Raw genomic sequence first — 14,205 nt, 5'->3', positions numbered from 1 at the left:
GCCTCCTGCCCACTTCCCGGGTAAGTAGGCAAGCCCACTTTGGGGGTTACACTTGGGCAGACTGGAGCCACCTCAGCCTTACTGAGCCCCTGTACATCAGGCACTGTGCTAGTTTCCGGTCCTCTGGGACAGTTGGGGCACCTCTACCCTCTAGGCCATGCTGTGGCCTCTGGGTCCTTGACCCTCTCTGGCTTTGGACTCCCTTCTGGCCTCACTGTCCCAGTAGGGGTCCCTGGGTCCAAGGGCACCCCAGCGGCAGGCCTCATCTCCCCAGAGTGGGCTTCCTCTTCCCCATGTCCCTGCCTCTTGGCCCTGGGGTGATGAGGCAGGTGTGTGTTGCCTGGTCCACGCGGGGTTCTGCTGGAAAAGGCTGAAGCCGTGCACAGTATGACTGCAGAGCGGGGAAGCCTGCTGGGGCAGCACAGGCTGGGTGGGGTACTGAGGAGTCTTGGAGGAAATGTCCTTTGAACTGGTCCTCCAGATGGGAGTGGGATGTTTCTGGGAGAGGCCAGGCACTCAAAAGTGGCTCCGGTTGACAGTGCGCGGTTGACAGTGCACGAAGGAAGGAAGTAGGCCTGAGAGGCCTGCTCAACCCAACAGGGAGCCCCGCTGCCTGGTGACTGCAGGGAAGATGTGCAGGGAGGGGAATCCCTGAAGGCTCTGACCAGGCTGACTCTAAAACAAATGGCTGGCCACTGCGTCAAGACAGCAACAGAAGCCAAGGGCAGGAGGCAGGCGCAGGTCACTGCTTCTGTCCAAGACGTCCTCTTGATGGTAGGGGCAGAGGAAGAGATGAGAAAGGCCAGATGGAAGAACACTGGCCCAGCAGGAATTTGCTGGGCTTGGGGATGAGAGGGGTGGGACTCTGAGATGGAACACAGGGAAGCACCATTCCGAGGCAGGACACCACAGCAGAGCTGGCCTGAAAGGAAGAGAGGAAATGTGACTGGATTTGGTTTTGCACATTCTAATGGGACACATGGCCAAAGATATCCCAAAGGTGGCTTCAGGGTAATGATGAGGGAAGACAAGTTCTTGCCCAGGGAGAAGCCTGACTTGAGAGTTGGTGGGTGAGAAGGGACCTGGAAGAGTGGAGGGGCAATGCAGAAGTAAGGGCTGGTGGGGAACTGTGTTCAAGACTACAGGCTCCAAGCCCAGACACTCCAACATGAGGCCGCCTTTGAGTAAGAGCTAAATAGCCATTAGCCCTTCTCTATCACACTGTCTAGTCCTTTTACAAAAAGGAAAACCAAGACCATAGGTTTAGCCTTGGGAAGCCCGGGCTGCAGCCTCATCGCCCAACAAAACCAGGACCAGAGACCCCAGGCCCAGCCTCCCAGATCTAAGGGCAGTACTGAGCTAAGACCTGCACCACAGTTTCAGTGTGGGTGGAGGTGATGGCTGTTTCGAAACCCTTCTTCTCCTGGCCTCCAAAAGTGCATCCTTTGCAAAACTGCCCACTGTGGTGGTAGCATTCACTGAGGACTGTCCTCCACCAAGAAGGCTCTGACGCCATGTGGACCTGCGTCCCCTTACTTCCTGCGTAGTGTCATACTTCCATCCTTAACTCCAATGCCCTAGGGCCCGCCTCCCAGCGTCGGTGGGTCCAGTCCGAGGTGTGGTGGCCTTCACACATTCGCCCAGGTCTTTATAAGGGGCTTTATTTAGGCTCAGCTGGCCCATGTAGAGGCAACTGCTGGGTGCTCATCTCCAGAACGCTCAGTTCTCTGCCCAGCAGTGATGGGGCCAGGACCTCCCACTTCAGCAGCAGACAGGCTCAGTCGGTGCCCTCAGGACCCCACCGGGGTTAAGGAGACAGGGGCATGGACGGGGATTGGCCAGGGAAATGCGGATGACCCATTGACAGTAGGACGCGGTCCAGCTGCGCACGCACGCGCACACGCGCGATACCCATCAAGGGTGCCCAGTCCCCGCCCAGCGCCGAGCCTCCCCGCCCCCGGGCCTCCTTCCTCCCCTTCCGGACCCGGCAAGGAGGGTATCTACGCCGGGTCTGGGGCGCCCCCTGCAGGTCGTGGGCGGAGTTGCAGTAAGGCCCCGCCCTCTGGAACGCCCCCCGCAGACCCTTGCGGGACTAACTCCGGGGCAGAGACCCTGTCCTGGCTTTTCTCCGAGCTCGCGAGCTCGCGAGGTATTCCTGGCAGCACCCCCAGCCCACCCGCAGCACAAGGGCCGGGTTGCAGTGATCGCAGCTGCGGGAGGTTAGGGGGCAGGCGGCCCGACGCCCCGCCCCATCCTAAGAAGCCCCGCCCACCTGGACCCCTACCCCGCCCTCCCTGCCGCCGGCGCCGCTGCAGCTGCTGCGGCCGAGGGGCTGGCGGGGCTGCGGTGGGCGCAGCTGGGGCGCGGCTCCGAGCGAAGGCTAGGGCGCCGCGCCAGGCCCGAAGCCGAGCGGGGCTGGGCCGCCCCCGCCGCGCCTGCTTGCCCGCCCGGGATGCGGCGCTGAGGCCCAGCATGGCTGGCCCGGGCCCCACCTTCCCGCTGCACCGGCTCGTCTGGGCAAACCGGCACCGCGAACTGGAGGCCGCGCTGCACAGTCGCCAGGTGAGGCCACGCCGGGCCCCTTCCCAGGGCAGCAGTCTCCATCCTGGGTGCCGTCCGCCCCTGCTCAGCTCCGAGTCTGCATCCAGGCTCCCTAAGCCCCAACCTGATCCGAAGCCCAGTCACCTGCCCTCGCGCCGGAGCACTCTGGCCCAGTCTCCCCGCACCGGGCCTCCATCCACGCTCAACCCCCTCACACTGCATCAATTCCCCGAACTCACCCGCGTCACCCTTGAGCCAGGCTGAAAACAAGATCCCATTCCTAGTGCCCTGGCTGGACCAAACTCCACATTCCTCACGCTCACCTTTGCCTAACCAGACCCCACCACCAGGCCCCCAAGCTCTGCCTGTTGGCATCGGGCAGGGGAGGTGGTCAGTTCCTTCCCAGCCGTCCTCTCCCGTCCCCTGCCAGGATACACAGGCCACTCTCTGCCATCTCCCTGGCCTGGCTTCCTCCTGGTTTCCCACAGTGATTGTATTCCGCGTTCAACCCCATAACCTCCTTGCCTTGGCCTCTCCTCTCTTGCCTGTGCTGAGTGTCCCATCTCCCTCAGCACGACATTGAACAGGAGGACCCCCGAGGTCGGACCCCCCTGGAACTGGCTGTGTCCCTGGGGAACCTGGAGTCTGTGAGAGTCCTCCTTCGACACAACGCCAATGTGGGCAAAGAGAGCCGTCAGGGCTGGGCAGGTACTGCAGAGGGCAGAGGGGCTCCCCTTGAGACTGGCAGGATGGTTTGTAGGTGGAGTGAGTGGCCAGGCCTGGGACCACTGGGGAGGTTTCCCTCAGCAGCCACATGTCCCCAGTCCTGCAGGAGGCGGTCAGCACTGGAGACCCAGAGATGGTGCAGCTGGTGCTCCAGTATCGCGACTTTCAGAGGGCCACGCAGAGGCTAGCTGGCATTCCAGAGTTGCTCAACAAACTCCGCCAGGTATGGCAGGGCACAGGATATAACCAGCAAGGGTGTTGCCACCCCGGCTCCCCCACCCCCCGGCCAAGACTGACCTTGGAAGAGCACTCAGCCCATGCATCATGCTTCCCCACCACTGTCTTGACCCCAGCCCAGGGTCATGTACAAAGGAGAGGATCCCAGGCCCCAGGGGTGAGACTGGACCCTTTGAAAGGAGCCTTCATTGGCATGAAGGGGCCTCTGGTGCCAGAAATCTCTGTGGAGCTTTAGACTTTGGGCATCCTGGAGAGTGCAGATTTCCTAAAAGGAAGTTGACTTCCCAGAGATGCCTGTGCCTGGAATGCCTGGTTCTGTCTGCCCTTCTGTAAGGGAAAGTCCAACTACCTCATGCCTCCCTCCCCCGCTGCTCCAGGAACAGTCATGGAGGAGTCAGTGGGCTCCCTTGACAGGCAGGGCCTCTCAGACACAGAGGCAGCAAAGGACCCTAGTAGGCTTGTGACCAGCTCAAGACCAGAAAAGGCCTCCAGATTCTTATAGCTTCCTTAGGCCTAGACCAGACCCCGCTTGGCCCAGCCCCTCCTGGTCGGGGTTGGGATGGGGCTTAGCTGGGCCATGGCAGTGCATCAAGACTTGCTGGGGTCCCCCAGAGCGGTGGTGGACAAGGATTCCCCAGACCTGCTGACCCCCAGCACCAGGCAGGTGCATGAGCCTCACGGGCATCTCTGGTCTTTCTCAGGCCCCCGATTTCTACGTGGAGATGAAGTGGGAGTTTACCAGTTGGGGTGAGTGAGGATCACTTGGTGGCCAGAAACCTGGAGTGGACTTTGGGGGAGATCCCTAGTGACTTTGGCTTTCCCTGCAGTGCCCCTTGTGTCCAAGATGTGCCCGAGTGATGTGTACCGAGTGTGGAAGCGGGGTGAGAGCCTCCGGGTGGACACCAGTCTCCTGGGGTTTGAGCACATGACCTGGCAGCGTGGCCGGAGAAGCTTCATCTTCAAGGGCCAGGGTGAGCTCTGGGACACTTGTTGCAGACACGAGGCACACTGGCACTCTTGGATTCTCCGTGGCTTCTGAGGACAATACTCTTCTTTTTCTGCACTCTCCAGATGTGGAAACTGAGGTTGGGGGTTGGAGTGGATCCAGGGTTGGGGCTGTACCTACTTAGCAGCAGGTGGCTGAGGGCAGCCTGCTGGTGGGGCCTGGCACTAATCTGTCCTCCTCCCTACACCCTGTGGCTGGCAGAGGCAGGAGCCCTGGTGATGGAAGTGGACCATGACCGGCAGGTGGTGCACACAGAGACACTAGGGCTTGCTCTGCATGAGCCCGAAGCACTGCTGGCCGCCATGCGGCCCAGCGAGGAACATGTGGCCAGTCGCCTCACCTCCCCTATCGTCTCCACCCACCTGGACACTCGCAATGTGGCCTTTGAGAGGTCCGTTGGGGCCTGGCACACCGTGGGTGGGATGGGGAGAGGTAGCAAGAGCCACCATTAGTGAGGGCAGGGCTATCTGGAGGTTCCCTCCTGCTGAGGACTCTGGGGGGCTAAGCCACCTCTAGAGGCTGCTCAGGTAAAGGGGTGGCCACGGCCCAGTATGTCATTCAGCCTGTGGTGGTGGCCTCCCATGGTGGGCTCAGAGTCCCCGCTGCCATTTATAGTGACAGCCGTCTTCCAGGGGTGAGAGGGACTAGATCACGATGTCCTCAGTTCCTCGACTTCTGACCTTACATATTTTCCATAAAAACAAGGATTTAGGCAGTAGAGACAGCCATTTGCACCAGCGGGGGCTCCTCATGGCTTTTCATTGGTGCTTCCATGTCTGGGGCAGAGTCCTCCAGGTAGCCAAGGAACCTATACATGGGCAAGAGTGTTATTTCCCACTGGGCATGGTGGCACAGGCCTGTAATCCCAGTAACTTGGGAAGCTGATGCAGGAGGATGGCAAGTTTGAGGCTATCCAGGGAAACCCAGCAAAGCCCTGTCTCAAAATAAAATCTAAAATGGGGCTGGGGGTATAGCTCAGTGGTAGAGCACCCCTGGGTTCAATCCCCAGTGCCTAAACAAAGAAACAAATAAAAAGTTATTTTTCTGAAAACACATGCCTCCAGTTCTAGTAACAGACTTTGGAAACACTGTTTTCATTCAAGTAGCTTTATTGAGATAATTTTCATATAGCATAGAGCTCACCCATTTAATGTGCACAAGTCCCTGGATTTGGTATATTTCTGGATATGTACCATCACTACAGTCAATTTTAGAACTTTTTTTCCCTCAAGAAGAAACCTCTTAGCTATCACTGCCCTCCCCATTCCCCCGCTCCTCCCCCAGCCCTAAGCATCTACTAATTTAATTTCTGACCTGGAGATTTCCCTATTTTGGACCTTGATATGGTGGGATTTAAAAATGCGTGGTCTTTTGTGTGTAGGCTTCTTTTACTGGTGCACTGTTTTCAGCTCCCAGCTCGCTGCTGCTTCATTCCTTGTCTGACCAAGCCACTGTGAGGTGGTGTCACATTTGTTTGTTCATTTGTCCATTGATAGACACTGTGTTTCCACTCTTGGCCATTACAAATGAGGCTGCCATAAATGTTTTATATAAGTTATTTGGAGAGGTATGTTTTAACTTCTCCTGGTTTTATGTTTCGGGGTAGAACTGCTGGGTTGTGTGGTATCTCCACATTTAACTGTTGAAGGAACTGGTTGCTGAAGGGCCGTACCATTTGGCATTTCTCCCGGCAGTGCCCAGGGTTCCGATCTCTCACCAACACTCAGGATTGTCCATGCCTTTGGCTTGTTTGTTTGTTTGTTGGATCACAGCCATCTTACTGGATGTGAAATAGTCTCTCATGTGGTTGGGATTTGCATTTCCCTAATGACTAATGTCATGGAGCAGCTTTTACTGTGCTTTCTGAAAATAATTTTTTTTAGGTGCTGATGAACCTTTATTTTTTAAAAATATTTTTATTAGTTATAGATGGACACAATTCCTTTATTTTATTTATTTTTTATGTGATGCTGAGAATCGAACCCAGTGCTTCACACATGCCAGGCAAACGCTCTGCCACTGAGCCACAACCCAGCCTCTACTGTGATTTTTGGTTGTTTTTGTGTCTTCTCTGGAGAAATGGCTGTTCAGATCCTTTACAGCATTTTTTTTTTAAGAGAGAGAGAGAAAGAGAATTTTTTAATGTTTTTTTTTTTTTTTTTAGTTTTCAGCGGACACAACATCTTTGTTTGTATGTGGTGCTGAGGATCGAACCCAGGCCGCACGCATGCCAGGCGAGCGCGCTACCGCTTGAGCCACATCCCCAGCCCCTACAGCATTTTTTTTTAAGTTGGGTTTTCTTTTTCACATTTAGTGGTAAGAGTTCTTTGTATAATCTAGATATATGTCCCCGATCAGATATATGTTTTGCAAAAATTCTCTTCATTTCTATGGACTGTCTTTCGGGACTAGCTTGATAGTGTCCTTTGCAGCACAAAGTTTTTAATTTTGATGATGGACAGTTTATTTTCTTCCATTGGTCATTCTTTTGGTGTCTTATCTAATAATAAATATATCATTTTAAATGTAAGGTCATGGAAATTTTTCCGTTTTCTTCCAAATACCTTTTTTTTGAGTGGGTACCAGGGATTGGCCATTATGAATGAGGCTGCCATAAATGTTTAAATACAAGTTCTTTGGGGACGTATGTTTTAATTTCTCCTGGTTTTATCCCCAGCCCTGTTGCCCTGTTTTGTATTTTATTTAGAGGCAGGGTCTCACTGAGTTGCTTAGCACCTCGCTTTTGTTGAGGCTGGCTTTGAACTAGCAATCCTCCTGTCTCAGCCTCCAGAGCCATTGGGTACAGGCGTGCATCAATGAGCCCAGCACAACTAGATCTTTGAACCATTTTTTGAGTCAATTATCATTATTATTATTATTTTTGTGTGTGTGTGTGTGCGTATGCACGCGCTTGCATGCTGGAGAATTCAGGTCACTTTACTGTTGAGCTATATCTCCAGCCCTTTTTATTTTTTATTTTATTTTGAGACAAGTTCTCCCTAAAAGGCAGAGCCTGGCCTCAAACTTGTAATCCTCCTGCCTCAGCCTCCCGAGTTGCTGTGATTACCCACGTGTGCCATTGCACCTGGCTCATAATTTTTTACATATCTTGTAGAACTTTGTTGCCTGATATTTTGTTGAGGATTTCACATCCATATTCATAAACAATATTGGTCTGTAGTTTCCTTTCTTTCCCTTCTTCTAGGTAAATGCTCTACTACTGAGCTACACCCCAGCCTGTAGTTTTCTTATGATATCTGTCTGGTTTTGGCATCTGGGTGATGCCTCATAGAATGAGTTGGGAAGTGTCACCTCTTCATCCATTTTTTTTGGACAAGTTTGTGAATAATTGTCCTTAATTCTTCTTTAAATTATTGTTAGAATTCAGTGGTGAAGTCACCTGAGCCTGGGCTTTTCTTTGTGGGTAGTTTTTGTTGTTGCTGTTGTGTTTTTCTCAAATATTTATTTTTTTAGTTTTAGGTGGATACAATATCTTTATTTTATTTTTATGTGGTGCTGAGGATGGAACCCAGTGCCTCACACGTGCTAGGCGAGCGCTCTACCACTGAGCCACAACCACAGCCCTGTGGGTAGTTTTTTAAATTATTATTACTGTCAGTCAATCTCTTCACTTGTTATAGATCTATTCAAATTATCTATTTCTTCTTAAATTAGTTTCAGTCATTTTGGCCTCACTGGGAATTTTTTCTTTTTTTAAAGAGAGAGAGAGAGGGAGAGAGAGAGAGAATTTTTTAAATATTTATTTTCTAGTTTTCAGCGGACACAACATCTTTGTTTGTATGTGGTGCTGAGGATCGAACCCGGGCCGCACGCATGCCAGGCGAGCGCGCTACCGCTTGAGCCACATCCCCAGCCCTGGGAATTTTTTCATTTCATCTAAATTATCAAATTTGTTGGAGTAAAGTTATTCCATCATATTCTTTTTTAAAAAAATAATTTTCTTTTTTATTTAAATATTGTATTAGTTGTTGATGGACCTTTAGTTATTTATATGTGGTGCTGAGAATCGAACCCAGTGCCTCACACATGCTAGGCAAGTGCTCTACCACTGAGCCACAACCCCACCCCGAAAAGCCAGCCCCCTCCTTTCTTTTTTATTTATTTTTATTTTTATTTTAATATTTTTTAGGTGTAGATGGACACAACACAATGCCTTTATTTTCTTTTTTATGTGGTGCTGAGGATCAAACCCAGGTCCCGCCCGTGCTAGGCGAGCGCTCTATGGCTGAGACACAATCCCAGCCCCTCTCCTTTCCTAATATAAATTTACAGCTATAAATTTCCCTCTAAACATAATTTTAGCTATATTTCATAAGTTTTGGTATGTTGTGTCTTCATTCCCATTAATCTTAAAGTATTTTTTAATGTTTTTAATTTATTCTTTGAGACATTGGTGTTTTAGGAGTGTGTTGTTTACTTTCCACAGATTTGCGAGTTTCTACTTTTCTTTCTGTTTGAAATAAATATTTCAAATTAGAAATCAGTATTTCTAATTTAATTCCATTATGGTTGGAAAAACATACTTTGTACATCTCCTATCATTTCAGTTTTATCAAGGTTTCTTTCTTCCTTTTTTTAACACATTTGGAAACTGTTCATTCATTCAACAACTGACCATTGAGCACCTATTCCATTCCAGGGACCTTTTGAAATGCTGGAGATAAAATGATACAACAGACAAAAAGCCCTTCCCTAGCGGAGATAGACAAGTGAACAAGATAAATAAAGCATACTGTGTGATAGTATAACTAGTGAGGAGAAAAAAATTAATTGGGAAGGAGCATAAGCACAGGAGGATCTTAACTGCCACTGCCCAGGAAGGCTTCACAGCAGAAGGGACTTTGCATAATGACCTGAAGGAGGTGAGGAGCAATCGGGTGGCTGATGAGAGGCAGGGTTTACTGAGGCCTAGCCTATGGTCTATCCTGAAAAATGCCACCCCAGGTGCACTTAAGATTCTTGTTCTTTTGTTGTTGGGTGGAGTGTTTTTAGAATACCTATATAGTCCAGTTAGTTTATAATATTCATATTTTCTGTTTCTTTGTTGATCTTTTGCCTACTTGTTCTGTTCATTATTGAAAATGGGGTACCAAAGTCTCCAACTATTATTGTTGAATCAGACATACTTTTATTTTTGATTTTTCAGAAAATTTCAAGATGTGGGCTGGGGGTGCAACGCAGAGGTTGAGCACTTGCCTGGCCTGTGCCGGGACCTGGGTTCAGCAATGACCAGTACCACCAGAAAACAAAAAAAAAGAAAAGAACAAAAATGTCAAACAACAAAAGAAGAGATGATGTTCTTACTCATCATCACCGGGCTTCAACATTTTACCTTTTTTTTTTTTCTCTTCTGGTACTGGGAATTGAACCCAGAGGCTTTCTATCACAGAGTTACATCATCAGCTTTTTAAAACTTTTTATTCTGAGACAGGGTCATTGCTAAGTTTCCCAGTTTGGCCTTGAACTTGTGATCCTCCTGCCTCAGCCTCCTAAATTGCTGGGATTACAGGCATGTGTCGCTGCACCCAGCAACATTTCACCAGTCTTACTGAATCTATCCTTCCTTACTTTTTTCTTTTCTTTTTCCTGGAACATTTTAAAGCACATCCCAGGTATCATATCTCCTTTGTTGTTGTTATTTTACTTATTTTTAATTTGGTATCATATCTTCTTAACAGTAAATGCTTCTGCACATGACTTTTAACAGATTAGGATATGGTTTTTAACATGGTCCTGACACCATTATCAAATCTAATGAAGTTGATAATCCCTCAGTTATCTTCTAGTCCCCAATCCTTGTTCAAATGTCCCCAGCTGTACAGGCACCCCCTTCAAGGGCCCTTCATGTTGCACAGTGGGAGGGACCCTGGGTGTTGGGCAGCCAGGTGGGGCTCTGGCCAGGTGCAGTGGGGTGCAGGTTCTCAAAAACTTCTGTCTGGTCTGTTGCAGGAACAAATGTGGTATCTGGGGATGGCGGTCTGAGAAGATGGAAACTGTCAGCGGCTACGAGGCCAAGGCAGGAGAGGCCAGTGGTGGGGACTGGGGGTCAGAGATGAAGCCCAGAGGCTCAGCTTCTCCACACCCAACCCCAGTGTGGAAGGAGAGCTGGAGTAGCCCTGGCTCTGGAAGCCCATGAGGCCAAGGGCAGTCGCTGGGGCCCAGGGTCCTGAGGACCTGGCCTGTGCTGAGCCCACCCAGAGCTCTGAGATCAAATGGGGAGAATTTTCTTCTTGGCCCTTGGGCTACCTCTTCTCATTGGTGACTCCTGGGGTTCAGACCCTGCCATCTCCATTGTGGGGAGCAAGATCTCATCTCTTGTCCCCTCTGGTCCTGTGCTGGTAAGGCTGAGTGTAGGGAACAGGGCCTGATCCCCAGCTGCCCATGTCCCCCCTGCCCCCCAGGTGTACAGTGCCACCAATGTGGAGCTGGTGACACGCACACGCACGGAGCACCTATCTGATCAGGACAAGTCGAGGAGCAAAGGTAAACCCAGGTGCGCCTGCCCACTGCCCAGTCATATGCTGGTCTGGGGTTAGGGCCAAGAGTGCCCAGGGACAAGCCAACCCATTCTCAACTGCTCCCTCTCCCACCCAGCAAGAACTCTCAGGTGGAGGGAGGGTGGGGCAGTACAGGTGGCCCAGAGTCCCCTCATGGGCTGCCCCCCTTCTCCTCAGGGGGGAAGACTCCGTTCCAGTCCTTCCTGGGGATGGCCCAGCAGCACTCCTCCCACAGCGGGGTGAGCAGGGCTGGGGGGCGTGGGGCCTGCCTGAGCCCGGGTGGGCAGGGCACATCTCTTCATCCTGAGGCCTAAGGTCCGGTCCTGGGGCCCCCCAGGCTCCTGTGCAGCAGGCAGCCAGCCCTACCAACCCTACAGCCATTTCCCCCGACGAATACTTTGACCCCAGCTTCAGTCTGGAGTCCAGAAACATCGGCCGCCCCATCGAGATGTCCAGCAAAGTACAGAGGTGAGGTCTGGGGACTAGCGGGGGACTTCCTTTAGAGACCAGGATGCCGCTTGGACCGCCTGAGCCCTTGCAGAGTCTTGTAACCCCTGGGGCCCATTATATTCTCACTTGGTGGGCTCTCCCTGGATTCTGCTCCCGAGGGCAGAAGCCATGTCTTTCTTATCCGTGGTCCTGAGCACTTGGCAGGTGCTTTGGCCTAGAGAAGTAGTCACACTTCTTTGATGAATGAATGAATGTGTGGCATGGCCCACGTATGCATTTTATTCCACTTACTGAGCATGCTGGGGCCAGGGCATGGCAGGTGGAAACAGCCCTTGTAGGAAGGACCCACAGCTCTGCAGCCTCAGGCTGTGTCCCTGGGACGTGTCTTCTGCTCCCTCAGTGTCTCCCTCAGTGACATCAGAAGTCACACTTGCCTGCTTCCCACAAGGATCTGATGGTCAGGTGAAAATGGTCACAGTGGACATACCCTTACAGCAGGTCTAGCACTCTTCTGGCCACTTCAGGTGGATCTTCTCAGCCACCCAGTGGTGGAGCTGGGATTTGAACAAAGTACAGCCAACTATATGGTGCTGACCAGTTCTGGGTGGAGGAGGAGGATGGGGCTGTGGATGAGGTCCCGGGAGAAGCCCCTGCTTGCCTTAGACCAGATGAGTGGGCACAAAATCATCACAAGTGCCCGGCTGGAGGCACCTGGGGACACCAGCTCCAGGGGAGGCCATCAGGACAGCTGAGAAGGGAGGAGGCCTAGGCTCATGGAAGGGCCATCAGAGAGTCCCTGACCCAAGTCCTTTGTTTGGCTGGGCAGGTTCAAGGCCACATTGTGGCTGAGTGAGGAGCATCCCCTTTCCCTGGGTGACCAGGTGACGCCCATCATTGACCTGATGGCCATCAGCAATGCTCACTTTGCCAAGCTGCGTGATTTCATCACCCTGCGCCTCCCACCTGGCTTCCCCGTCAAGATTGGTGAGGGGGTGGCCCAGTGCAGCAGGGGGACCTCCCTGGATGTGGGGTCAGACAGCTCAGGCCTGGCTGTCTCCTTACAGAGATTCCCCTCTTCCACGTGCTGAATGCCCGCATCACCTTTAGCAACCTATGTGGCTGTGATGAGCCCCTGGGCTCCGTGTGGGTGCCCGCCCCCAGCACTGCCGTGGCCGCTTCAGGTAGCACCAGCGGGGGCAGAGGGAGGCTGCAGCTTTCTGGCTGTTGAGCCCCAGCATCTGAGTTGGCTCCTCTGCCACCTGCCCAGGGAGCCCTTTCCCATGTGAGGTAGACCCCACCGTGTTTGAGGTGCCCGAGGGATACAGTGTGCTGGGCGCAGAGCGCAGCGAGCCCCTTCGAGACGAAGATGATGACCTGCTGCAGTTTGCCATCCAGCAGAGCCTGCTTGAGGCAGGCACAGAGGCCGAGCAGGTGGGACTTGGGCAGGGGGTGGGCACTGGCTCTGCAGCCACAGGGCTGAGGTGACAACTCTGGGCTCCCGGCCACTGCAGGTGACTGTTTGGGAAGCCCTGACCAACACACGTCCTGGCACTCACCCTCCTCCCCAAAACACAGTGTATGAGGAGCAGCTTCAGCTGGAGCGGTGAGGCCCTGCCTGGCCCAAGCCTCTGGTAGTCCCTGGCAGGGGTGGGTAGCAGGGAGATGCGGTCTCGGGATCCCATTCCCTCTTTAAGGCCATCTCCAGCAGCAATGATGCCTGCAACAAAAGGTGGCATGAGGGACAGGAGGGACAGGTCCTGCTTGGCTCTCTCCCTGACGCGGTCTTGGTCCCCAGAAGCCATGTACCCAGCTCCTTGGCTCCCCCTCCAGCCTTCCCATTCACTGGTTTGCTCTCCCTCTCACGTGGCCTGGCAGGGCCCTCCAGGAAAGCCTGCGGCTGTCCACAGGGTCCAGGGGTCCTGGATCTCCTCAGAGGACGCCCCCATCCCCTGTCCCTCCAAGCTTTGAGGAGCAGCTTCGACTGGCCCTGGAGTTGTCTTCGCGGGAGCAAGAGGAGCTGGAGCGGCGGGGGCAGCAGGAGGAGGAGGATTTACAGCGGATCCTGCGGCTGTCGCTCACTGAGCACTGAGCCATCTGGCCCTGGGAGGGGGTCTGTCCCAAGACTCTCTCGCCTGCTTTTGTAATTTGTTTATTTATTTATAAACTGCTGCTGAGCTGGGGGCCTGGAGCCCTAGGAGTGGGCTGGCAGTGGGAACCAAGATGGAAATAAACCGTCAGCAACAGGTTTGCTGTACTCAATGGCTGGAGCTGGGGAAGGGGTCACTGTGCAGAGGGCTCTGAGAGCAACCACGGATGATGATCTTAGACCTGATTAAGGGGACCATGGCCCCCTTAGCTTGTCTTTGAGTCTCCATCTCTGCATCTGTCAATTGAGAAGACCATCTCCTGAGAAGTTGCAAGGGGCTAACACACCTGCCAAGTGCCCTTACCCAGCAGGTGCTGCATGAACGATTCCCCTGAGCCCTACCCCACCTGGAGACCAGGTTCCTCCTCTCATCCAGCCCTGGTCTTCCTGAAACCTGGCCCTACTCTGGGGGTGGGGGGGCGGAAAGAGGAAAGGCTGGGCCTCTAGACCGTACGGCCCTCACTCCCTACCCTGACTCTAGCGAGTGCCATCAGAGTGACTTTGAGCAAGTCACTTCCCTCTGCAGCTGTAAACCAGGCTTAACTCTACCCCACTCGACCCCAAGTCGGAACTGACAAATT

The 14,205-nt window shown here is 52.8% G+C and overlaps 1 protein-coding gene across 1 annotated transcript; it reads left to right on the top strand.

Moving 5' to 3' along the window:
- Positions 1-2,355: 2,355 nt before the first annotated feature.
- Ankrd13d (ankyrin repeat domain 13D) lies at positions 2,356-13,721 on the top strand. Its single transcript, XM_046445763.2, has 15 exons — positions 2,356-2,562; positions 3,114-3,249; positions 3,366-3,490; positions 4,206-4,251; positions 4,332-4,475; positions 4,712-4,901; positions 10,481-10,547; positions 10,933-11,014; positions 11,206-11,267; positions 11,366-11,496; positions 12,305-12,462; positions 12,543-12,659; positions 12,746-12,909; positions 12,990-13,081; positions 13,354-13,721. The coding sequence occupies exons 1-15, from the start codon at positions 2,473-2,475 to the stop codon at positions 13,565-13,567; spliced, it is 1,818 nt and encodes a 605-aa protein (XP_046301719.1). The 5' UTR covers positions 2,356-2,472; the 3' UTR covers positions 13,568-13,721.
- The last annotated feature ends 484 nt before the right edge of the window (positions 13,722-14,205 follow it).

This window comes from Marmota monax, unplaced genomic scaffold, assembly GCF_021218885.2.
Source record: "Marmota monax isolate L192 unplaced genomic scaffold, Marmota_monax_Labrador192_F-V1.1 WCK01_AAM20220418_F8-fsc00038, whole genome shotgun sequence".
Classification (NCBI taxonomy): Eukaryota; Metazoa; Chordata; class Mammalia; order Rodentia; family Sciuridae; genus Marmota; species Marmota monax.
The sequence above is the reverse complement of the archived record's forward strand: the minus strand, read 5'-3'. Positions and strand labels throughout refer to the sequence as shown.

Bases quoted from the DNA above. Each gene is read 5' to 3' on its own strand.
- Ankrd13d (XM_046445763.2), top strand. From the start codon at position 2,473: ATGGCTGGCCCGGGCCCCACCTTCCCGCTGCACCGGCTCGTCTGGGCA. The intron at 4,252-4,331 runs GTGAGTGAGGAT...CTTTCCCTGCAG, and splicing joins GTGGGAGTTTACCAGTTGGG to TGCCCCTTGTGTCCAAGATG. The intron at 4,902-10,480 runs GTCCGTTGGGGC...GGTCTGTTGCAG, and splicing joins CGCAATGTGGCCTTTGAGAG to GAACAAATGTGGTATCTGGG.